The following is a 26540-nucleotide window of genomic DNA, read 5'->3' on the forward strand; positions in this document are numbered from 1 at the left end:
GGATGATGAAACCTGACCTCTTTGTGTAGCCATGGAAGTAACCAACTGTGAATCTGGTAAACATCACTAATAGCAGATAAAGGAATGCTTAATTGAGTAACTGGTCTTTCCGGGCCTGCTGTCCATACAACAAATCTAAATGAATTGAGAAATAAAAGATGCATTATAACCCTTTAGAAACCTCGGACATTCTACTCATAATAACACATTTACCATATTAAGTCACTCAGTTTCCTTATGTCTTAGTTTCTTCATCTTCAATAGAAATGAGAGATTACAATAACTTTCTACAAGAATCATTGTAAGAATTAAATGTTTCTCATGTAATAGATTCTCACTAAGTATTCATTTCTCTTTTACTGCTCCAAGTGTTTTCCTCCCTACAAAAGTAGGCAATTGCAAATGTACCATCCACAGAATTGACTTAAGTGCATATGTCCTAGGTGCCTGGGTGGCTCAGTTAAGCATCCAGCTCTTGATTTCAGCTCAGTTCATGATCTCACAGTTGTGAGAGTGAGCCCTGCATCAGGCTCTGCACTGGGCATGGAGCCTGTTTAAGATTCATTCTCTCTCTCTCTGTCTCTCTCTCTCTCTTTCTCTCTCTCTTTCTCTTTCCTTCCCCCTTTCCCCCCACTGCTCCTCCCTCAGAGCACACATGCTTGCTCTCTCTCTCTCTCTCTCCCTCTAGTAAAAAAAATTAATAAATAAAAAAAATAAAAATTTCCCAGTTTTAATTTGGGGAGGTAGAGGAAGCAGCAGAATAGATTTTTTTTTTAAAAGACCTATGTTCTTCTTCCCTTATGTATAAGTTCCTTGCTTCAAAAAGAGAAATAGGGAAGTTATCCCTTTGTAATTTAAAACATGAAGATGTTTTTTTTTTTTTTCATTGCTTACCTAAGCTGTACTTGGACTTTTACAAAGAAAATGAGAATATCTGCCATTTACTAATGTTAGGAATATAGAAAGGGAAAAGCTAGCCTATGCTAAACTCCTTGATCTTAGTCAACTTCTTGAATTTCTACTGCCTTTCTGTGGTCTGTCCACTTTCTCCAATTTTAGTATATGTACTGCCAAAGTGAGCACTGTCCACTTTCTCCATATGGGAACAGCTTACTCCACATCAGGAATATTGACCTCCTGAAGAACTATGGTACCATCAAAACAAACAATAACTTGGAGTGTGATAACCTTCCTATTTTTATTAACTCTGTATCAAAGATGCATGAATTTCAGATTTGAGAAAGAAAAGAAAATCTTCTATGAAAATGTTTCCTTTTTTATCATTTTAACCAAGTGCATTTAATTTTTCTATATATGAAACTTCACTTATGCCTTTCTTCATTTAACTCAGAAAATTATTTTTAAAATTGAGAATTGATATTTTAATAAATTTTTTCCTGCTTATTTTATATCTCCTTTGATAGATGAAAATAAAACTTTTAGTATACTTCACTAGAAGTCCTGGTGATCTGAATCTTTTGCCTATCTGCTCCTAGTTGCAGCCTTCCCTTCTCCAACCTCTATTTTACTTTGAAAAATTGAGAATATTATTAGAGTGAATGAGGCAGATTCTTAAATAAGATGTGTTATATTCCATGATGTTTAAATAATGATAAATTGAAATATTCCAACATATATATTGTATGTATGTATGTGTGTATATATGTAGATAATGCCAAATAAAATGTACATGAAATATATGAATATATTTACATGTATAAATGTATGTATATATGTATATATACAATAATGTAAAATACTGCTGCCATTCCAGTCATATATATGCTGATTAATATCTCCATTATAGTTTCACTCACATCTTTTCTAATTGGTTATCATTTTAGCTATATTGGATATATACATTTAGGAAAGATTGTGTTTTTTATATAAATGTAGCAATTCAAATTCTAAGTGTTTGGCTTTTTAAAAAATTTTCTATCTAGAAATTGACATTGAACGCTGTGTGCGAGAATCAATCAACCTCTTTTGTTGGACTCCTAAAAGTGCTACTTACAGACAGCATGCTCAACCTCCAAAGCCAACTTCTGATAGCAGTGGAGTCAGAAGTTCAACACCTTTTTTCTCCACTGAGTGTCCAGATCCTCCGAAAACAGATTTGGTATGTATTTGCAAATTTAATTTACAAACTCTAAAGGAAGATGGATGTTAAAAATACAGTGTAGCATAATTATAGCTCATAATAATATTATCACTTATGTCCCTTTTACATATATATTCTCTTATGTATGATTGTACTTACGCAACTTTCAAAAAACCTTTGTGTGTATTTAGTTTTATAACTAAGATTAACATATTCCTTCAGGTAGAAAGTTTCACATTTTTTCTGTATAATCACAGTGTCTCAACTTGTCCTATACTAAAAGGATTACAGAAGCAAAAGGAAGAATTATAAAAATAGAGAAAGACAAAGTTCTTAATATATAAGAATAATAATATGTACTTATTAATTGCTGATTGACCAAAAAATATATACATATCATTTTGAAAAGCTATGCCAGTCAGCTCTTTCAACATTATTATTCTTTCTAAATACTTGGCTTTATAAATATAGTTGACTAAGCTTTCAGTTATAATAATTCATATATTTCAAACATTCCAATATTACAATATCTTAATTATTTCCGTGAAATTAAATTTCAATTAATATGTATATAGGGTTTTTTAGATACTTTAATAAATTTAATAAGATAGGCTCTGACCTTTATAAAAGTAACATTTTAGTGATAAAACATTTTCAGTTTTCTTTCATATATGTTAAACAATAGATTTTGTCCCTAGATATTTTTAGAACTAGATATTTTTGCAAGAATTTGCGATTTTCACCTCTTTGCTCTTTCTGTGATTTTTCATGTTCCCAAAATTTGAGGGAATCCATGTTTTCACATTATCCCATTGTGACATAATTGTATTTATTAAAGATACTTATAAACATGATTCTGATTGTGGTTGAATACAAAGTAGTTTAAGTAATTACAGTGTCTGCTTCCAGAAATATAGATAATAAAGAGGAAAACATTTATGTGATTACATGTATGAAAAATTATGGTAAGATACTTCAAAATATCTTAAGAGATAAAACTAGAATAAGAACCTACACTAGTAATAAATATTTGCATTACAGTTTTCCAAAAGTAGACTGAGCCTCCCGAAGAGAAATAAATTCTTGAACGCTGGAAGTGTTCCAGCAGATACATTTGCTTTAAGTTTATTTATTTTGAGAGAAAGAGAAAGAGAGAGAAAATGTGAGTGGGGGAAGGGCAGAGAGAGAGAGAGAGAGAGAGAGAGAGAGAGAGAGAGAGAGAGAGTCACAAGCAGGCTTCATGCTGACAGCCAAGAGCCCCATGCAGGGCTCAAACCCACAAACCACAAGATGATGACTTGAGCTGAAAGCAAGAGTTGGATGTTTAACCAGCTGTGCTGCCCAGGCTCCCCCCAGCAGATGATGTTAGTGCCAACTAATGGATTTGGTACAAGAGCTCACTTATCACTAAGGGTGGTTCTACATGACCTGTAAGATTGCTTGAACTCTTAAATTTAGTGATTCTATATAAAAACTTGTAGTTTTCTTCTTTTCAAATTGTAAAACATATCCTCTTCATATAAGAAAAACATTAATTCACATCTCCATACTAGAAAGATATCCTTTGGCAGATGAGCAGTTTTTAGGTAACTATAATGGCATTTAATGAAGGGGAAGGTGAGGAAATATAGAAATTAGTAAGATAACACTGAGCTGGGAATTGTAAAAATTAAGTAAAAATAAAGGTATAAGGGAATTATAATATCTGAATACGTGGTGTCACCTTAAAAATATACCAGAATTTTTAAATGTAGACACGTCATTTACTCCTCATAGGAACCTATAACAAAGTATGATTATCCCTATTTCATAATAAGAGCATGAAACTAAACCCAGAAAGGGATTAATAGTTTATATAGCTAGTAAATACTAACACCAAAATTGAGCCCCCGTTATTAAGACAACATAGGATGTGTGTTTTTTTAATTGATTGAACTATAATTTGCACACCATAAATTTCACCCTTTTTAAGTGTAAAATTCGGGGGTTTTAGAATATTTACAAAAGTTGTGCAACTGTCACCACTGTATAATTCCAGAATAGTTTCATCACCCCAAACATAAAACTCTATATCCATTATGAGTCACTCTCATACTGACATGTGCCATCTTGCAAGTGCAGGTAGCATACTTTGTAGGGGAACAGTAAGGAGACTATGTATAGAATGTAATGAGTGAAAATGGGAGTGGAAAGTGATAAACTTGGAGACATATCAGTGGGTAAGATCTTGTACGATTCCAAAAACTGATTTTATACCAAATGAGAGGCAAAGCTGTTCTAAGATTTTGAGCAGATTTGTGACATTATCTGACTTATGTGTGAAAGGATTATTTGGGCTACTGTATGGAAAAGAGACAATAGAAGGACAAAGGCAAAATGGAGACCCAGGAGAAAGTATGGTGATTTGTATCCAAAGGTCTAGCGGTGGAGGGGATGAGAAGTAATCAGATATATTTTGAACACAAGTCCAAGAGATTGTGCTGATTATGAGACATAGATAGAGGAATCAAGGATAAATCCAGAATTTGGGGCCTAGACTAGAAGAATAGTGTTTTGGTGTTTTCATTTACTGATTAAGGAAGACTGTAGGAGAAGCAGGTTGAAAGGTAGAAATTAATTTTAACATATGGATTTAGAGATTGTTAGTTGATCATAATGAATACATTATATTGTTTTATACATAATATCTTTTATGCTATTATGTTTTGTAGTTGATTATTACCAGTGTAATAGAAAGATTATTATTTATTTTAGATTCATTTTATAGTTAGCAAACTTGTTTGATTTATGTTTTTAATAGAATTTATTTTTTAGACAGTTTTAGGTTTATAGCCAAATTGAGCAGTAAGTTCAGAGATTTCTCACGTGCTCCCTGCTCCCACACATGCATAGTCTCCCCATTATCAACATCCCCCACAGAGAGGTACATTTGTTACAACTGATAAACCTACCTTGACAATTATTATCACTCAAAGTCCATAGTTTATATTAGGGTTCATTCTTCGCCTTGTACACTCTATGGGTTTAAACAAAAGTGTGATGGCGTGTATGCATCATTATGGTGTACAGAATAGTTCCACTGCCCTAAAAAATACACTGTGTTCCACCTATTCCTCCTGCCCTCTCTCTCAAACACTAGGAACACACATCTTTTTACTGTTTCCATAGTTTTTCCTTCTCCAGAATGTCATAGGGTTAGAATCATATGGTATGTAGTCTTTTCAGATTGATTTCTTTCACTCGGTAATATGCATTTAAGTTTCCTCTGTGTCTTTTCATGTCTTGATAGCTCATTTTTTTAGTGCTGAATAATGGTTCATTTTCTGGAGTATCAGTTTTTTAACTATTCACCTCCTGAATAACGTCTTAGTTCTTCTAAGTTTTAGCAAGTATACACAAAGCTTCATGAACATCCATGAGCAATTTTTGTGTGGACAAAATTTTCAACTCTTTCGAGTAAATAAGTATTTTGGAATTGATTCTTTTTTTAAATCTAATAGATTGTGGATTCTCTTGGATGCTTATGAAGCTAATGTAATCATACATTCTAGTTACTACTTTTATTAATACATCTTTGATTTTTTTTGTTTTATTGCATTGAACAAGACCTATAGTATGAAGTAAGTTAGAAGTTAGAAGAGTGGGTAGATTTTTTAATACTTGAATTTAATAACAATTCTTCTAATTTCACCATTAAGTTTGATGTTTTTGATAACTACTGTATTTGGGTGATGAATTTCCCCTCTTTTTCTATATGGAAAAGTTTCCCTTTCTTTTTCTCACAGTAGAGTAATTACCATGAATGAGTGTTGAATTTGATCAGATGTTTATTCTACTGGTGAGGATTGACTAGGATCATCTGTTTTCCTCCTTTAAGGTAATAATGTATAACATTATTAAAATTTATGATAATTGTATTCCTGAGATAGACTCTAGCAGGTCACTACAAAAAAAAGAAATACTGACTATTTTGATTTGCTAATATTGAATTTTAAGTGAGATAAATTTATAATTTTCAGTCTGTCCTTGTTAGTTTTTAATATTAAGATTATATTTCTCCCTCCTTTCTACTGTCCAATCAGTTTGTATGAAAGGGATTTTATTTCTTATAGATGCAATAAAACTTGTCTATAAAACCATCTGAGCCTGTTGTCTTTTAATTAGGGAGTATTTGATTGTTCATTCTTCTTAAGTCAATTTTTATATGAGTTTATGGGTTTCTTAAAATTGCCCATCTAAAATACCATACTTATTTTATCAGAATCCTTTTTTAAAGTATCTATTTTGTCTGATTTTTATATTTATATAATTCTTTTTTCAAAATATTTTAATTTTTTTTTACATTTTATCTGAAATTTTGTCCCCTTTTTCCATCCTATTGTTTATTTGAAGCCCTCTTGGTTCAGATTTAAATGTTTAATACAATAGAAAGTAGATGCAAAAAAATAATGTATGCATGCACTATAAAAACATATTCAGTAAATTTAGGATAATCACAATTCAGATTTATATACTATATATCAATGTCAGAATCTAAACAGATAAAAAATGGCTTTTTTAAAAAGAATAGAATTTATTGTCAAATTGGCTTACATAGAACACCCAGTGCTCATCCCAACAGGGCCTTTTAAAATCAAAATACAAACTGCCCTCTGACTAGTAGGATAGAAACTTGAAAATAACTATAAGAAGAAAACTCTAGTTAACATTAACTTATACATGCATCTATCATATTTATTTCCTGAAGTAGACCCCTAGAAAAAGCATGAGCTTTGCTGTTAAATGGACTTGGTTTTAAATTTCACCCTGCTCCTTTGGTTTTATAATCTTATAATTTTTATAATTGCTCTAATCTCCTATTTGTAAAAGTGAGCATAATTATAATAATTCCTACCTTGCAGAATTGTTTTAAGAATGGTATGTGCAGAGTACCTAGTTCAGTCTCTAATATATAATAAGCACTCAACACTGGTAACAATTAATATTGCATGTTTTAGTACTTAAGGATTAAATGTTTAAACTTTGAAAACTTACCCAAGAATTTTATGACAACCTTCTATATCTGAATATTATGTACAAAAGAGATGTTCTAGTATTTTATTTCTGCTCAGCATTGCTAGCTAGCTTTATTACTACCACTTTACATTTAGAAGTCACTACAAACAGTAAGGGCAGGAGTAAGGGAAAGGGAGGCTGGCTCTCCAAAGAAGGAATCATTCTGGCATTTTTACCTCAGTAATTTCAGTTTAAGATTTCATTCTGACCTTTACTTCTTAGTTTTAATACTATTTTGATCTGGAAACCACTAAAGAATTGCCAAAAGAATTATTTCATCTAGTGCCAATGTCTTTCCCATCAACTTTTCTTTAAATAGCTAAAATTCTACTTCACAATTCTGACCACAGCTTACTAATTTAAAAAAATACATAGCTAGATAAATTTATGTGTAAATCTCTTTCAATATATATAAGTATATAGATTTGTATAAAGATACGTATATATGTATGTGTGTGTGTAACTGATGAATAGAATGAAATAGATTTTTTAAACAATGTAGTTTGAAATTCCTACTTATAATAAGTAAATGAACTAATAGGTTGAAAATAGGTGGATTTTGACATTTATCATGTTGAAAATTAAACTATAGAGGAATTGGGATGGGGAGAGAGGAATGGAAAAATTACACACTCAAGGGAACATTTAAGGTTGGAAAAAATATATTCTCAGCATTAAATTAATAATTTTGTATATTGGGGGAAATTTTTTCTGATACAAGCTATGAAAGTTAATCTTGACATTATTTTCCCCGCGAGTAGAGGAATAATATATGTATAGTGTTTCTCAATGTGTAACAAAAGTTGTGTCTCCCACCACCGAAGTTTAAGATATATAAATAATTTATGTAATTGTCAATACCTTTTACCAATCTTTTCTTCCTGTCCTTTCACCAATCTACATTTTAAGTGTAGATATTTAAGATAAATGTGTAAACATTAATTGGGAGTGAGCATTATATCTTAGTGCTTTGACCATAAGATTTGGGGAAGGTGGGAAATTCTTACAATTCCTCAACTGAGATATTTCACCATGCCTTATCACCACCATTGAACTGTTGATGAATTTATTTAAAAACAAAAAAACCAAACTGCTGCTGACTCAATCTTAATATTAGCTTTAGAAAGCAATAGGATTATATGTGTGATTTTTAGTTCCTCAAATTTATAGTCACACTAGAGAAAAACTATATTGGAGGCATTAGATCTCTTGAATCCAATGAAACTATTTTGAATGTGAGTGTTTTTTCAAAGGCTATCTTTAGAATTAAATTTGTTGTTTTCTGTTTGGTTGTATATGCTTTTTTGTCAGATTAGGATTATTTTTGATAGTACATAGGATCACCACAGTGAAAGCTACTACATTGTACTTTTGCTACTGTCTTCCATTGTCACTTTGAGATTCAAAATATCATAGATTCAGTTAGCAGCTTTTGCAAAATAGATCCAAGTCCTTCAATTCTTAAGTTTTCATATTGCTACTACCTACATGTGATAAAAAGACACTGCTATTGCTGTATCTGTATAATACTTGTTGGACAGATTGGTTTTTGTTTTTTGAGAGAGAGAAAGAGGGAGAGTGCACATGCATGAGTGAGGGAGGGGTGAGGAGAGAGGGAAATAGAGAATCTTAAGCAATCTTAATCTTAATGATGCTCAGGGCCCCAACCCATGACCATGAGATCATGACCATAGCCCAAATCAAGAGTTGGACACTCAACTGACTTAGCCGCCCAGGCACCCACAGATGTTATTTTTAAGATATGGTTATACATCTGTACTCAAATAAACCTGTTCAAGTGATCATAATGCTTTCACCAAAAAAAAAAAAAAAAAAAAAAAAAAGACCACATTTTAGGCTACAAGTAAATTTCGGTAAATTTTAAGAATTGCAAATAATACAGACAACATTCTTCAAATCATTAGTCAGTCAAATTGGAAAGTAAGAGAAATAAAAGTAGAAACTTCTTACTACTTGGAAATTAAAAATAAAGGAGCAGGGGTGCCTGGGTGGCTCAGTCGGTTAAGCATCCAACTCTTGGTTTCAGCTCAGGTCATGATCTCATGGTTTCATGAATTTGAGCCCCGTGTTGGGCTCCTTGCTGACAGTGCAGAGTCTGTTCGAGATTCTCTGTCTCCCTCTCTCTCTGCCCTTCCCCAATCTTGCTGTCTGTGTCTCTCTCAAAATAAATAAACTTTTAAAAAATAAGATAAAAATAAATAAAAATAAACAAGACAAAAAAATTAAACAACTTTTTATTCTTCTGATAAGGAAAAATTCCATGAAAGTTCTAGAGTATCTAGAAAATAATATGAAAACCGTACATATCAGAACCTATGGGATACAGCTAAAGTGGATATTTTTCTCAACACATTCATAATGCCTACATATATTAGATATTTATTGATCATCCTTATCAATTCATTTTATTTCAGTGAGCCTTTGAAAGATATACTTACTTATGTAAATAAGTAAAGGAAATCAAGAATTCCTTTTTTATCACCATGAGCAGTTTCAACACCACCCTAATAAAAGGTGTATGGAAAATAAAAATAATATTTCATATTTACCTAATTTTGTTTTACTTATTCTTTCTAATGCATACTGAACTTTGGTAAAGAGCCCATTCACTGGAATTGGTCACATTAATTCTGCTAACAAGAGAATTTGCAACACTGTGGAGTTCTACTACTAATATTCTGGTGTATTAGGTATGTAGGGACCAAGATTTCACAATAAGACACAACTTGTAACTTTATGAATATTAAAATCTTAGGAGTTAAAAGAAGCTGGATAGTTGTAATTATTCACATAAAATAAAGGAATTCTTAAATACACAGACCTGAAATTATATTTTAAGAACTTAATGTAGCTATTCTAATCATACATCCAACCATCTTTTACTTTGAATACACCTTTCTTGAATTCTACAGTCTAAGACTACTAGAAATCCTTCCTCCATGTTAATGATACTATCATATTATATGTGCAAGTCATATTTAATTTTTATTACGTTTTATTACATTTTATATTGACTTTTGCCCTTTCAAAAATATGTTGTACTCTGTCATAAATATCATATGGGAAAATATATAACTTCATATTTATAAAATAAGGCTATATAAGTTGCTGAAGGAGGAGAGAAGATCAAAAGAAATGGCAAAGCCAGAAAGACATATCCTTGAACTCTATGAACTTCAGTTAATTTTATTAGTTCTGTATTTTAACTAATTTTGAGCCCTTGTACTGAGAAGAATGGTGTTAGTGGAAATTCTTAGTCTTTGTCAAGGAATGTCTTAGTTCAGAGGACAATAATTACATCAGCAAGATTTCTGAAGTCTGTATGTTAAAAAGAGAATCTTTATATAAGTAGTGTTTCCTAAGCAGAGCTGATCATCAGAGATTTTTTTTAATCTCTCTCTAAACTAAGTCAGGTTTTTATTTCTGTTAGTCAAAGAGAGAACTCCTCCAAGTTAGATAGAACTAATGAGAACTTGTTTCTAAAGTTAAGGAAGTGAATAACTGACATCAGAGTCAGATACTTCATCAAGGACTATTTAGGGTAAAATTACATAAAGGCGTATCTATTACCCATCATACTAAAGAAAGTGAAGCTTAATGGATAAAGGCTTACTATTATTTGTTATTTCTTAGTGTTTAATAGTACAGCTGATTGTTTTCTTCACATGTAATCTTCTGTTTATCATTTATAATAGTCATTACATTTTAATCCACTTACCATAATTAGGACATTACCAGATTATTCAGTTATCATTCAATTCATTATTTATACCTGAGAGATGAATTAAAATTCCTGGGCAAATTCTTAAATTTTTGGTGATAAATGTCCTTACATCCTTAAAAAAGGAATAAGTGATTGCAAGATTATCACATTATTGTCTCAATTACATGCAGATCTAAAGACAGAGAATATTACCATTCTACAATAGTTTTTTATTTACATGGCTAAATTATTCCATTATGTGCGCATGCGGGCGCGCGCGCACACACATACACACACACGCACACACCCTATATGACACCTGTCTTATATACACTTTCTCCACTCTTTCTCCATGCACTGCTTTCTCCATCTTCCTGGCAGATATCACAAGTTATTTTTTTCGGTCCTGATCTCATTTGATCTCTTAAGAACCTTCAGGACAATTGACTCTTCTCATTTTTCAAACAATATTTTTCCTGAGTTTTTTTTACACCCCAATCTCCTTTTTTCTCTGTCTCCTCCACTCATTATCCTTCACTGTCTCCACCTGTCCTTTTATGTCATTAAATATGGTATTCCTTGGGATTCTGTGTAAATATGGTATTATTCCTCAGTGTTCTGGGTCGTCCTCATTCTGTTCTCTCACAAGAAAGATATTACACAGTCTCTATACTTGCAGTGTGTAGTTACCATGGCTTCCAGTTATTAGCTCCAGCTTCAGCTTCTCTTGTTAGCTCTAGAAGACTCTTATATCCAATGCCTACTCAACACTCCACTTGGATGTTTCACAAGCAACCTCTAATTGAACATGTCCAAAACCTAATTTATTTTTCCCCTTGAAAACCTCCAGCATTCTCTGTATCAGTAACCACCATTTTCATTCCCCTACTTGTTCAAGTCAGTATCTAGATTCATACTTGACTCCTGCCTTTCATTCCAAATGCAGTCAAAAAGCCCTATTCATAAATACTATTAACTTCACTCTCTCATGACATCACTTTAATCAAGCTTGCCATCTTTCCTAACAGTAATTTCCTGAATCCATTCTTGTTCCTCTCTCTTCTTTAAACTTCAACTAGCCTAATCTTTATCATCATCGTCATCATCATCATCATCATCATCATTTTGCTTAAAGCAACAGTAATTCATCATTTCACACTTCTGGAGGCTAAACATCCAAAATCAAGATGTTGGCAGATCCATTCAGTCTCTTATGGCTAAAGGGGAGAATCCTTCTTTGTCTCTTCTAGCTTCTGGTGTTTGCCAATACTCCTTAGTGCTCCTTGGCTTGTAAATATCATTCCAGTCACATGGCCATCTCCCTGTATGTCTTCACATCAACTTCCCTCTGTGAATGTCTGTCTGTGTATCCAAATTTCTCATTTCCCTTTTTAGAAAGATACCAGCCATATTGGTTTCTGGCCCACCCTCCACATAATCTTTTTTAACCAAAATTCTTATGAAGACTCCTCTCATTATTATGATAAAATTCAGATTTCTTAACATTATCTACAAGACCCTGCATGATCTTATAAGAACCTTGCCTACCTTACCAAATTCCTCCATCATTATCTTTTCCTCATATTTTTCTATACTTTAGATTTTTTTCAATTTTTGGAATACCCCATACATATTTCTACCTTAAGTTATCTATATCTGCCTTCATTTCCTTTATTAGAACAAAGCCTGAAGAGTAAGATCTGTGTCTTAGTCATGTTTGTGTCTTCATTGCTTAGCATAATGCTTGATGTATTATAACTTATTAATAAATAAAATAATAACATACTTTCTTCTCTAATAATTTATGAATACATTAAATTATGAATACGCTATGAATACATTCATATGTACATCATGTACATATGAATACATAATGAAAGAGCCATTTTTCTCTTTGAGCCCCCAGCGCCTAATTCAGTGCCTGAGGAATAGTATGTTCTCAACATATGTGTATTTAGTTGAATTAATGACCACAAATAAGGTTATAACAGTTAACTCTCAGTTGAAAAAAGCACTCTCCTGCTTAGTCACAGCTCCTTATTTATCAGGCATACTATTTAATTTTCCTTCATAGAATGCATTGTATTTACAATTACATATTTATATATTATATGTTTATCTCTTGTTTTCCACTGTATCTCCAATGCCTATCATACCTGGCATATCAATAAATAGTACCTTATAATATTTTTTAGTGAATTAACACAAAATTAATTCAAATTAACCAGTGTTTTATTCTGTTTCCTATAAGACAACGTATCTGAAGAATGGTCTTCAAAGTCTCTTATAATGCTTAATAAAAATGCATATTTGAGACTCCACAAACATCCCATATCTGCTAAATCAAATCTCTGAAGGTTAGCTCCTGGAATTTAGGTTTTAAAGTCTTCAGGTGATTCTTAACATGATACATACATACAGTGTTCTCATGACTTTGCAGGTAAACATAAATGTGCATTCATAATGGGAAAAAAACAAATGATAAAACATTCATAATTATGGTTATGGTGTTATTTTTGTATTGATTCTTTGTGTGTTTTTATACCAATCTACTTGTGTTCTTGTTGTTTACGTCTAACCTCGTTTGTCAAGTTGACTTACCTTTCATGAACCAAAGCCACAACCTATTTTCACTACTCAGCTATCAGCCTACTCAGTATCGGAACTTTTTTTGTCTTTACTGCTTAAAAATCTCTCTGTCTGGCTCCTCACACCTTCTTGTTCTGCTTTTTGAAAGCAGTTCCTTATCAGACCTACAACAATGGAATTTCAAAGGCCATTCATGTGGAAATAAATTAGAGTAAGAAATGTATCCAGAACTCAAAAAGTTAGCAGAGGCTTATGTTCCCTGCTAACACTTTGTGGTATTTTCCCACTTGAAATCAGTAAAATTAAACCCTAGTAAATCAATTCAAAAAATACATCATGATCGGAGTAATAATTACAGGGTATTAACATAGGAGTACTGTCTGAGCATAAACACAGAAACACGGTTGTCTTACAACATGAAAAGCATCAGGAGTTGAAAATGACAAAATGTCATCCCTCTGAAAACTGAAAAATAGGGACAGTTTTTCAAGAGAAGAAATGTAAAGAAACGAGAGAAAGGTTGGAAGGGATAAAAGAAAAGTCAGGATCAAAGATAATGAGTTTTAAAAATATATATAATTTTACTTTTCATTTTTTCTTCTTCATTTTAACAGACTTTTGACTATGTTTTACTCATTCAGCAAACATTTATTGAGCATCTAGTGCATTCCAAGCATTTCATGATTTTTTTTGTTAAGGGCTTTGCAGTTACAGAGAGGTTTTCACAGTCCTCATTTTATAACAGTGTTTACCACATCTTTTCAAAATAGCTTACTAATTGAGGAAAGGTGGCTGAGAACACATCTTCAGTTCAGATGAAGGCAAAGAAGATCAGGAACACCCCAGCCTTGCCCCCATTACAAGCATGCTGTTCATTTTCCTGTCTCAAATGTTATTTAAAACGAGCTTAAGTCCAGAGTAGCAAGATTATTATCGTTTTATGTAAACTTCCTTTCCCACAGAATATCAGTTCCAAGTTTTAGGTGTAATTTAATTCAGCACACCAGAAAACTATTTTGGTAGATGGAAATAATATATCAGGAAGAGTTAAAAACATGTATTAGATTGTTTGGAATGGTAAGCTGACTCAAATTCTCAAATCCTTTGTGGAATGAAACAGAATAAATAAATAAATGTAACAAAATAACTCAAGCATAATTCTTTATTTCCAAGTCAAGAAACTATAAATCAACGATGTTTATCATAGTTTTTTCTCGGTGACCCTTCATATTTTTTTCATTAAAAAAATCTAATCGTTTCACTGCAGCTGTCTGAAGCTTGAAACATTCACATGTTACATGTCTTGTCACTGTATTTTTAAACATTTTCTACTATCCTTTTTTTGGTAAAGTTATCCTGGGAAATCAAAATTCATCATTACATAGTAAAGGTGTTTGTTTCCTCTGAGTTATAGAAATGCCTGGGTTTTCTCATCTTAAGTCATCAAATTAATAAATGCCATTTTTCTGAATGTGGAGATTTCAGTATGCACAAACATGTTCTGAATGCTTACTATACACAGCAGTGCCCTATAAACACAGCAGGTGAAAACAAGAACAGAAAAAATTTTCCAGAGCCAGATAAAAATCATACAATGACTGAATGAGCACTAAGAAATTTCTAGAGTGTACTGTGTTAAGAAATAAGGAAGATTGGGGGCAAGGGAAGAGGAGAAGGGTCTTGAGAAGGAAAAAAGAGATGTTTAGAAGTTGTAGGTAGGAAAAGTGTTGGGGGTAGAGTTATTGATGGGAAACACAAAAGAAGAAAATAAATGTAAATTATTGTCATCTTTGATGAAAATAACAATTGTCATGATATAGAGTAGAGTATCCTACTTAGGATTGGCCCAAGCTCGCAGCTGATCTGATCTGAGACAATGGCACTTCCGTACAGACATCAGGATGATGCTTTGACATAGTATTAGCATATCCATATTGCAGTTGCTAGGAAGGTTATGCTGGTTACAGTATTTATTCCTTTGCAGCCCGATTTAATTCAGTAGTGATTTGAGACAGCTCCTGTAGAAATGTTTTTCCACCAGTAAGTCTATATAGGATATATTTTCTTCATGAAGAGTGATGGGCACAGATAGCCCAATTCCAACTTGCTAATGAATAACTAGGGTCTTGCACTGAGATCTTCCTTCTGCATCCTCAAAGTTCAGGGGTGTCATTTCATGTATCAATGACATTCCATGGCATTTAAAGAGAAATGGATTCTGGCACAGTTCTGTTGAAAGGCTAGCAACAACAGACACAGTTGTTATATACAGGATTCAGGGAGTCTAATCATTTTCACAATCCCAGAGTATAAATGCCCTTGTTTTTTCCAGCTTTTCTTCCAGGATATCCTATAAAATACGCAAAATAAATAAATAGGCCATGTTACAAGTAAATTTACTACTAAAAGTTCAGTTTGATGACCTGATTTATATAGAAGCTAACACAGAGTTTAACAATGTAAGGTGCATAATGAAAAAAGGGAAGGCCACTTTTATCTACAGCATTTTCACATCTGCTAGAGAATCATTGCTAAAGGTTCATTCTTTCTTCATTCCCCCCAAAGCCAAAATGAACAACTAAAAACCCTTGTTAAGCCGGTATTATTCCAGAAAACATGTAACTGAATTATAGATTATTGTTTAGAAGTCCTACAGAAATTAAATAAAATAAACACTTGGCAAAGAGTACATAACTAGAGTCCTGACAGACTTGATTTAATAGATTTTAAACTTTTATGTTTATCAAATAGATGTTTGAATTAAGTTTAAGTTTAGTAACATGTTTATTTACTTAAATAAACTAAATAGTTCCAATTAGCCCCCCCCCCCTTATGGTAAAATGGATTCTCACATGTATTTATGTCTATTTCTGAATCCTTTTTTCAATTATATTCAACTCATTCTGGTTATTTATTTTCCAGTACCAAGAGGTTATTAAAATTATAATTATATCACACATTCGCCACTGTTTCTACATGAATAGTAGAATTGGCTTGGTTTTTTCCTCCCTCTCCTGAAAAAAATCATATCTGTATTGTGATTGAATTAAATCTACAAATAAGTATGAAAAATTGACATATGATACTGAGTTTTATTTTTTTTTTCAAAAACAAGGTATATCTTCCTATCTTCTTTTTAAGGTCCTCTGTGGCATTTTAAAGTTTTCTTGCATATTTTTTGATAGGATTATCTATTATAATTGTGATATTTGATTTTACAAACCATTTGATTTTGTAAATAGTTTTGCATAGCAATTAAGAATACAGGCTCATGTTTTTGAATCCCACCTATGCCATACCAGCTGTGTGACCTATGTCCTTATTGACCATAAAATAGAGATGATAATATTATATAGAATTATTGAGAGGATTAAATGAGTTAATATATGTACTACACTGCTGTACATAGTAAGCACCTATAAATTTTCATTATCATCATCATTTATTTGACATATTAATGTTCTCTCGTAATAGTTTTCAGTGGAGTCAGATTTTCCAGTTATATATCATCTGCAAATTATGATAATTTTGCCTTCCTCCCAATTTTATACATCTTATATCTTTCTGTTAATTACTTCATCTAATTCTCCAGAGCAGTGTTAAGTAACAGTGATAATAGTGGATATTTTCATCTTACATCTAGATTTAATGGCAGTGTTTTCTAATATTTCACTATGTTTTGTCTTGAGAAGTAAATTTCATCATGCATGAAAGTATGCATTCTGACTTCTTAAATATATTGTCAAATGTCTTTCAACATGTTCTGATATTCATAGGAAGCAAAGATAGGCAATGACTATTGACTCTTGAACTTTGTCTTATTATATTTCAGCTTTTAGAGCCCACTTTAAGTCTAGGGTCTGTTCTAATTTCTACTTATATAGAAAGTATCAGTCCTATCAGACACTGCCAAACCTTTAGTTTAAACGAGAGTTAGCTCACCATTAGATGATTACTGTAAGAAGTCATGGAATGGGAAATCCTAAGATTTTGAGAGAAAATAAGAAAAAAAGAATTTGACTAGATTTGAAGAGCAGTGAAACATTACTGAAAATTTACTAGCCAAAGCTAAAAAAAATAAATTTTAGTTAAATATAAAATACCAAGAAATTATTTGTATCTTGTTTGACTAGAAAGGAACAATAAATAATTTTAAATTACCTTTCCTGAGAGACTAGTGTCAACTTGTGTATTTGTATGTCCACTTGTCATTTGTTGGTTAAATCTTGATTCTATATGGTATTCTTACCATTTGTAGCATTAGCATCATTTCAGTTAAAGTAGCCTCATGTGTTTTAATGATAAACTTATCATTTGGCTTTGCAATAGAATATTCATTTTTCTGTTAAAAATACTTTAAAACACATTCACATGTATGTCAATGTGGCAAGAAATGCCAAAGAAAAAAAAATTAACAGGGTATATAATTGTTGAAATAGATCTGTACATTGATAGTCATTATAGTTTTTTAAAATTTACTTCACCTCAAGATATATTGCCTATAACTCCTTTTATTGAATGTTTTCCTTTTCTTAACTTTTTAGCTGAACATCATGTTACTTAAGCCAAAAGGAGGCTATGAAGACTTTTTTAATTGAACAACTTTAAAATAGACTATATCTAGAATAAATATTGCAGTAATTAATTGCATTATTGCTGGTAATTTTAGTTAGCTGTAATTGCTGTTACATTTAACAGACTTTTGTTATATTTATACGGACATTTTCTACATCAAATAATTTATTAGACTTTCTTATAAAAATTCTGCTTGTTTATGCCCAATTTATGTTTCAGAATCTAGGGTCTAGAACTCTAGTCAGATCTTAAATGAATTGAAAAAAATTAGTTTACCCCTGAAATGCTTTTATCTTCAATCAGAAAACATGAAAAAAAAAAATGGGCTCTAGCCAATTTGACATTATGGAAAGGATCCATTCAGACTTATCAATTCATATTCCATCATAAGTAATGTATTATAAACCTAAAGTCTGTCTCCATGATCCCTGGCTTTAGGTTGGTTGTGACATGTATGTAAACTTCCTGATGTCATTAAAATCAAAATCTCTTCATTTATGTGAAGGAAGTTTGAAATACAGCTAAGTACATTATAGGCATTGATATTCCTATGTGTGTGTGTGTGTGTGTGTGTGTGTGTGTGTGTGTGTGTGTGTATATATATATATATGTACATATATATATATATATATATATATATATATATTTTCTCATAAGAATTGTCTGGGATGGTTTGTAGTATTAAATAGTTTGAGATTAGAGACAATTGAGTATCCTTCCTTCATCATAAGATTTTTAAGTCCTCTGTTTCACAGGGGAAACTTTGAATTTCCCTTCCCTTGGGACATCTCAATTACATTAAGGTAAAAATGGTTGGCTGATGCATGATATTAGCTGAACATTCCACCAGATATTAATCATGATAAGAGCAGTTAATACCACAAGCACTTTGGAGAGCTCATTTACCTTGTCCTTGGCATGGCAATACGGATAAGAGAGGCAGATCTCCAGACTTTCTTCCACAGGGATTTACTGAAGGCTCCAGCCAGAGAATGTTTGGGTCATTTATTTGACATCCTTTGGTTGGTGAGAGGAATGATGGGTGAATTTCCCAAGTCACAAGGAACACTGAGCAAAAATAGCAGTGTTAATCACTTCAGTGTATAAGGAAAGGGTAAGAGTGAGAAAGAAGGGTAATGAAGTCAGCAGTCCAGTTCAAGGCTACCTTGAAATCAGAGTTTGAGATGAAAATACCTATTGACTCACCTAAAATACTGTGACCTTCTAGTCACCAGCTGGCTCTACTCCCTGAATTTCACTGAAAGCTGACTTTAATATCTTATGTAGAATAGTAGCTTTATCACTTCCAGACAGAAGGTGTCACAAGTTCCCCCTTTAGTTCAGCTGAGTGGAGCCACTCTCATGTTTAACTTTTATCCTGTTTACCTCAGCCTAGGAAATTCACCAGGTTCTGGTTTTATTTTGAAAATTATATCCAGAAGCTTTTAGAAACTTATAAACAATAGCACCAGCACCACCATCCCTCACACATTGCCACATTACCTTGTTTTTGCCCTATAAACCACTGATATCAGAATTCTTCTGTTATTGTAACTTCCGTCTCTTCCGCCCTCACTTCAACCAATGTAAACTATGAAATATTTCCCATATTTTCTATGAAATGCATAAATTCCTACTGATGTAAGTTAACATAAGCATGTCTTGCTATATGAACAACGCTTTACCAACCCTCACAACTAGAATCATTCCTGAATCTCTTTAAGTAGAAACTCCTCTGGTGTCATTAAGTATTACTTACAGTATTACTTTTGTTCCAGGAAGTAAGCAAGAGTTTTGGGACATATTGCCAGTTGAAAATCTATCAGAAATAATATCAGAGAATTCTGGAGCTAAAAGAAACATAAGATATCTACTCTGGTCCCTTTATTTTATACATGACAAAATTGAGGGCCAGAGAGGTGAAATATCTCCAAAATGATATTGTATATTAGAGGGAAAATTTTGCTCTCTTTACAGAAATTTAGCTTCTACACAATTTTTCAGGAGCACATCTTGGAAAATTTGAGCATAAAATCCCTAATCACTGAAAAAAAATCTCCATTCTTCTTTGTGTCTCATATTCATATACATTATCTCTCTTTTATTTGAGGGAGAAAAATGTTCTGTCTAGTATGAGAGCTATATTATGAAGCTTCCAGAGCATGACAGTTTTATTTCAAACTCCATTTCAGATGCTGTATTTCTGTATCTTAGAAATAGTAACCTCTCCCTTTTCTCTCTAAAAACATGAGGGAGAAATGAAAACACCAGAATGCTACAGAAACTGTATGATTTTAAATATATGGATAAAAATATCTTTGTCAATTGATAAGGTTTTTGAAGGTAATTTTTCTTTGTTAAATTCCTTGGAGAATGATAGTTAATGTCTGTCTGTGGCATTTGTAAAAGTCTGTCCCTTTTCATACATGAGTTTAAAATATCTAATCCTAAGAAAGCAAGCAGTCTATTTGTTGTAGACATACCAAATAATGAGAATTGATGGGTATTACCCTTAAAAAAATCTCAACTTTATATATTTCCAAGCCTTATTAATAGTTTGTATGATTTAATTTTAATTTCTCAGCAGTGTATAGATGTGCCTACCAAAACTAGGGATTTTTTCCTGCCATGTTTTTTTTTTTCCTTTTTCTTCAAATTGTTTATCTTTTCTTATGACTTAAACTGTAATTTTTATGCTGATAACTCCAAAAGTATGACTCTAGCCATGACGTCTCTCAAATACCAGTGTCTGTCTCTAACTGCATTCTCAGCCCTTCATCTTATAGACCCTCCGCAACCTCAATTTCACAAATCCAAATCTGAACTTTTCTTACCCTTATTTATTGCTTGCCACTGTTACCATCATTTCCCCTAACCACCGTGTGCAAAACTTCAGAGCCATCATTTACTCATCCCTGTCCTTTATCTTCCATATATTTTCTTACAGTGCTTTTCATATGTCTTCTTTTCTTCCTTTACCCTTACATTAATATACCCAATTTTACTGAATAGCCACTGAATTCTAGGCACTCGGCTAAGCAGTGGAAGTGTAAAAACAAATAAGTCTTGGTCCCTGCTTTCAAGGAGCTCATGGCATATTGGAAGAGACCATTATCAGTATGGGGTAGGGACTGTAAACCTGATAAATTCAGGCTAGATACTTGTGAACTCAACTTGTGAACTAAATTTGAAAATTCTTTCAAAATGAGTGTAGCATCCCGACTGAAATTTCTGCCCCATTCATACCAGGCTGAATTGAAGAAAAAAGTGGATTTTATTATTTTTTTTTTTTAATTTTTTTTTTCAACGTTTATTTATTTTTGGGACAGAGAGAGACAGAGCATGAACGGGGGAGGGGCAGTGAGAGAGGGAGACACAGAATCGGAAACAGGCTCCAGGCTCTGAGCCATCAGCCCAGAGCCTGATGCGGGGCTCGAACTCACAGACCGCGAGATCGTGACCTGGCTGAAGTCGGACGCTTAACCGACTGCGCCACCCAGGCGCCCCAAAAAAGTGGATTTTAAATGAGACAGGCTTTATTCAGCATATCTCCAGGACGTAGAACCAAAACCTTAGAGAAGTAGAATCAAAACACCTTTCCACTGTGTGTGACAAAATTGCCTTATACACAATATGCATGAAAACCCCCAGTTCTTTACTTGGCCACCTCCTGTTTATCCTTTTATTCTCAACCCAAATGTTACATTTTCAAGGAAGTGTTCCCAATTGTCCACTTTCTCCTGGACAAATGAGTCATTTCTTCTGTCTCCTTACAGAAACCAAGTTTCAGCGAATTCAGGAATGAATGGGAAGGAAAAAGTAGAGATGAAAAGGAGATAAAGGGATAGTACAAGGATTCACCCCTTGGAGAGTAATTTTATTATTTATTATTTGTTGTTTTAATGTATCTTTCACTGTGGATTGGAAGAAAATTGGATGTATTTGTAGACTAAGAAAAAGTAGTGGAAGGGGAAAGAGTGAAGGAAAAAAAAAGAATAGTGAAGAAAACAAAACTGTCAGTTTACAATGTCATCATTTAATCTAGATCATAAAATTCACTTTCTACCAAGACTCTTCCTATCATTTTTCCCATCTCTATTTCATCCTTCAATACAAAGCCAAATTAGTCTTCCTAAGATCTTGTTGTTAACATGTGACACATTCCTCCAAAAATCCTACAGCACTTATCTCCTCATTATTATATCCTCAAGCTTCTTCATCTTTCAGAGCCCTCATCATCTGTCCCTTACCTACCTAATCAATAGTTTCCCTCTAATTGCCAGAGTGGATGCTCAGCTCAGTAAGACTAGTCTGTTCATCGTCTATTGAGTATAAGTTCTGCAAGAACAAGTATCTTTGTTTTGTTCATTAATGTATCCCAAGCACAATGCATGGTACCTCGTAGGTGCTCAGTAATTATGGAACATTTCCTTGTTCATTCACATTTCAGAACTCTTACAGTTATGCACTTATTCACACTCTTCTTTCTCTCTTCTACTTATCTAAATCCTGATTTTTCCTAACTCAAGTCCTACTTACTCCACCTATATTTTGCTAACTACTCCTGCCCATATTGTGTTTCTTCCTTTCTCTGAATTCTCATACTATGTACCTGTGATTTCATACATGGAATCTTATAAGAGACATAGTGTAATAATGTGTTTAAGAGCTCAAACTCCAGAGCCAGGCTGATCCAATTTGAATTCTGTCTGTTATTTACTGATTATGTATTACTTACTGATTATTTGACTTATCTGTGCCCCAATTTCCTCATATATAAAATGAACAAAATAATAAAACCTATCTCATAGGATTGTTGCAAGACTTAAATGAGTTCATGTATGTCAAGTGTTTATCACAGTGACTAACACATAGTAAGCACTATATAAATGTTTCCTGTCGTTGTATAGTTTTACTGCTTCATTTATGTCAGTCTTGCCTTTCCAGCCAAACTATAGGCTCTCTGAGGTGGAAATGATACTTTATCTCTCTCAAGATGGCCAGAACCGGCTAGTTAAATATTTGTTAATTGATGATTTATTCAAAATTAGACAATAACAAGACTACTTCCCCATGAAATTTAAGCTGCTTCATTTGGGATCCAATTTTTAATAACAACTTATTTTATATAAAGATCTACAGTCCAACAAATATTTTTATATCTTTTATACTGATTGATTCTTACAGTATATTTGTGAAGTAAATAAGGCAAGTGTCATTCTTACTATACAGCTTAAGAATTAAGGTCAGGAAAGATGTCTACTACCCTTCCTCTTAGCACTGCCATGTTTCCCTACTTCTTGCCTGCTCAGAGAGGCCAGATTAATAAGTCTTCTGTGTAAGCAGACCTTCTTCTATAAAACAGAATGTCAGCCACCTCTTCTCACAGGTCTGCCCAAATCTTAACAAATGATTGTCATCAGCACTTGCCCTCGTTTGCTTTGTAAGGGGGTGGGTTTGAATGTCCAGAAACACCCACCCCACTACCCTGTGGGTTGGGAAGGGAAGTGCATCTGATCTTAAACACTGCACTCTCCACAAAGTTGAGTCCTCCCCAAACTAAATCTCCTTATATAGGCTGGGAGGAAAGGGGTTGCTGGGGTGATAGTTTGAAATCTTAAAGTCACTTTCTGTTCCTCTTCAGTTAGCCCTAGGGGAAGTGGTGGCTTTTGTTGCTGGCTTCTGTTATTTGATAGCATTTTAGAGCCTCTTTGTTTCAACAAAGGGACAACATCACTCCGTATCCTGTTACACATTCATGCAATTATTTATCAAATATCTTAGCACCTTTGCTGGGCAGTGCCCTATTATACTTGCTATGGGAGATAAAAAAAGAAATATAATAAATTTAAACTATTGAGGTACTTGGCTCTGTGTTGTCATCAGCATGTTTATATCGATCCAGTCTCTCTCCTAGAAACATTATATGTCACTTGGGGAAAAAGAAAAAAAAATTTGAGTAGACTTTTGCTTTTACAAGTTGTCCTCAAGAAAAAGTATATTTTTATTGTGTTGAAATATGAATTATTAAATAACATGGTTAACTTGTGATGTTCCTTGCCTCATAAGTATACTCTTCCTACTTTGATTCATATTTCCACCTTTCTTTTAGAAGATTATTTTAGTATTCCAGTTACTATTCCAATTCCAATTGTTCAGATTTAATAGTCTTTTCAAAGAATTTTTTTGCTCAACATTCAGATTGATCTCTCTATAGGAAATATATACAATGTATGTCACTTTCTATGCTGTCTTATTTTAAGTTCTTGAATCACAAAGTATACATTTAATAAATGTTACTTGGCTTTCAAAGTGAAGAGACTCTAGATTGACTCAAAGAACTGGGACTGTAGCCAGTCTAAGGTCATCCTGTCCCTGACAAAAACTCTTAAAAGCTTCAAGAAACTATCAACTCTATCACATATCCCCTGAGAGCAGCACTACTGGCCTCATTTGTTACCCAGGTACAGTAAGTAGCTTTTGGAATTCTTACTTTCCAAATGGCCTTAGAGAAGCTAATTTTTTTTAATGTTTATTTGTTTTTGAGAGAGAGAAAGAGAGAGAATGTGATCAGAGTAGGGACAGAGAGAAAGGGAGACAGAGGATCTGAAGTGAGCTCTGTGCTGACAGCAGACAGCCTGATGCGAGGCTTGAACTCAAAACCTCTGAGATCATGACCTGAGCTGAAATCAGATGCTTAACGGACTGAGCCACACAGGTGCCCTGAGAGGCTAATTTTTCATATTAAGATTTTCTCTGTCTCTCACCTTCCCCCTAAACACTCACACACACACACACACACACACACACACAAACACACACACATGCACACAGCATTATAAATGAAAACTGCTTCCTTCTATAAGAGTTATTTTTATTATTAATCTTCTAATATACATTATAAGTATGATCACATATGGACTTGTTTCTGAATATAGAATCAAAATAAATTATTCTGAAAGGAAATAAAATTGTTACTAGGAAAAATATCAGCCTTTTAGGCAGCAGTCTGTTAAATAATTTGCACTATCTTATGTTAAACTAGGAAATATATTGTAATTATTTAGTGATAATGTAATTTACATTTATGTTGGTACATATTTGGAAAAGCATATTATATAATTCTTCCACATGGCCAATAGACCCTTTTCTCAAAATTCTTCATACATTTGATGAAGAATTAGATAAACATTAGTTTATTCAAATATCTATTCATACAAAAGCCAGAGTAGTCCTTAACCAATGAAATATTCTGGTGAAACACAAACACTTTTTATCTAATTGTCTATATTAATTTTTGCATGTCTCCTTTCCAAATTGAATGCATGAAAGCCTGTCCTACTTGCTGATCTCTTTTTTATCATTTTTTAAAAATTTTATCTGATTTTAAGAGTAATAGTGACTTTATTGTTTTTCTTTAACCTCTACATGTTCTTCACTGCCAGATCTGATTACCTATAATGGTGAATATAGCCATAAGTTCTCATTTATAAGCCTTTTTACAATGCTATAAATATTTGATAAGAATTGCTTTCAGACAGCTTATATTCATAGTTATAAAGAATTTAAGAAAGTTATATAATAATGCTGTATTAAAACAAATCTCATTTTTCTAAATTAAAAAATTTTAAGTATCTCATACTTAATAAAACTTAATCACAGAAGAGCATTAAGAGAAAAAGTAACATGAGTTTCACTAACTCACAGATAACCACTTTTACAGTGTCTCCCAAAATGGTGTCATTGTGAACTTATCATTTTTGGGGCCTTTTTCCCTTGGTAATCTATCCTGAAAATTTCCTGTTTGAACAATTTTTCTAAAACATGATTTTAATGGATGAATGGTATTTTTTTTATTTGTTTAACGTTTATTTATTTTAGAGAGAGAGAGAGAGAGGGAGAGCACGAGTGGGGGAGGGGCAGAGAGAGAAGGAGACACAGAATCCAAAGCAGGCTCCAGGCTCTGAGCTGTCAGCACAGAGCCCGACACTGGGCTCGAACTCACGACCCGTGAGATCATGACCTTATGTTGCTTAATTTAATTTTTACAATAACCTCGAGGAGATGTTGTAATCTTGAGAGGAACAGTGACCTTTGGTCAACAAACATAGCCAGGCCAAGGTAAATTCTCAAGTAGGGAATCAGAGGAATAAATATCCTGACCTCACTGTCCTGTCGTTTGTACTCACTTAAAAGCCGTAGGAGCTGGGTCCGTCTTGATGTAGTCCAAATGGGTTACTTACCAGAGCAGACAGCAAAGTAGAAACCAGTGGGTAGCGAATCTGGAGGGGCAAACAGAAGATATCCAGAACACTTACCTACTTTTTGCACTTCTGATTGTGAATCCATTTTTGTATTTCTGAAATTAGTGAGGTAAATTTTTTTGTTATTACCTATTTATATTTCTTTTGTCAATATATGTATATATCTCTGCTCCTTTTTTAAATAAGCAGATTTTTGTTCTTATTGATTTATTTAAAATAGCTCTTTGTATAT

The 26540-nt window shown here is 33.0% G+C and overlaps 1 protein-coding gene and 1 long non-coding RNA gene across 10 annotated transcripts in view; one reads left to right on the forward strand and one right to left on the reverse strand.

The window, feature by feature from the left end:
• TBCK (TBC1 domain containing kinase) overlaps positions 1 to 26540 on the forward strand; it is a 220534-nt gene that overhangs the window by 147533 nt on the left and 46461 nt on the right. For 8 of the 9 annotated variants that reach the window (XM_045471153.1, XM_045471148.1, XM_045471145.1 and 5 more), the window contains one exon: positions 1944 to 2119. In XM_045471153.1, the coding sequence (XP_045327109.1) occupies positions 1944 to 2119 (176 nt within the window). Of the gene's footprint in view, positions 1 to 1943; positions 2120 to 5886; positions 5979 to 26540 lie in introns of all 9 variants that reach the window. The other variant, XR_006710750.1, reaches the window with a different exon arrangement.
• Positions 15679 to 26445, reverse strand: LOC123594439. Its single transcript, XR_006710753.1, has 3 exons — positions 26234 to 26445; positions 18951 to 19112; positions 15679 to 15819 (listed from the first exon to the last, which is right to left on the reverse strand). It is a non-coding gene; the product is annotated as an uncharacterized LOC123594439 (long non-coding RNA).

This window comes from Leopardus geoffroyi, chromosome B1, assembly GCF_018350155.1.
Source record: "Leopardus geoffroyi isolate Oge1 chromosome B1, O.geoffroyi_Oge1_pat1.0, whole genome shotgun sequence".
Taxonomy (NCBI): domain Eukaryota; kingdom Metazoa; phylum Chordata; class Mammalia; order Carnivora; family Felidae; genus Leopardus; species Leopardus geoffroyi.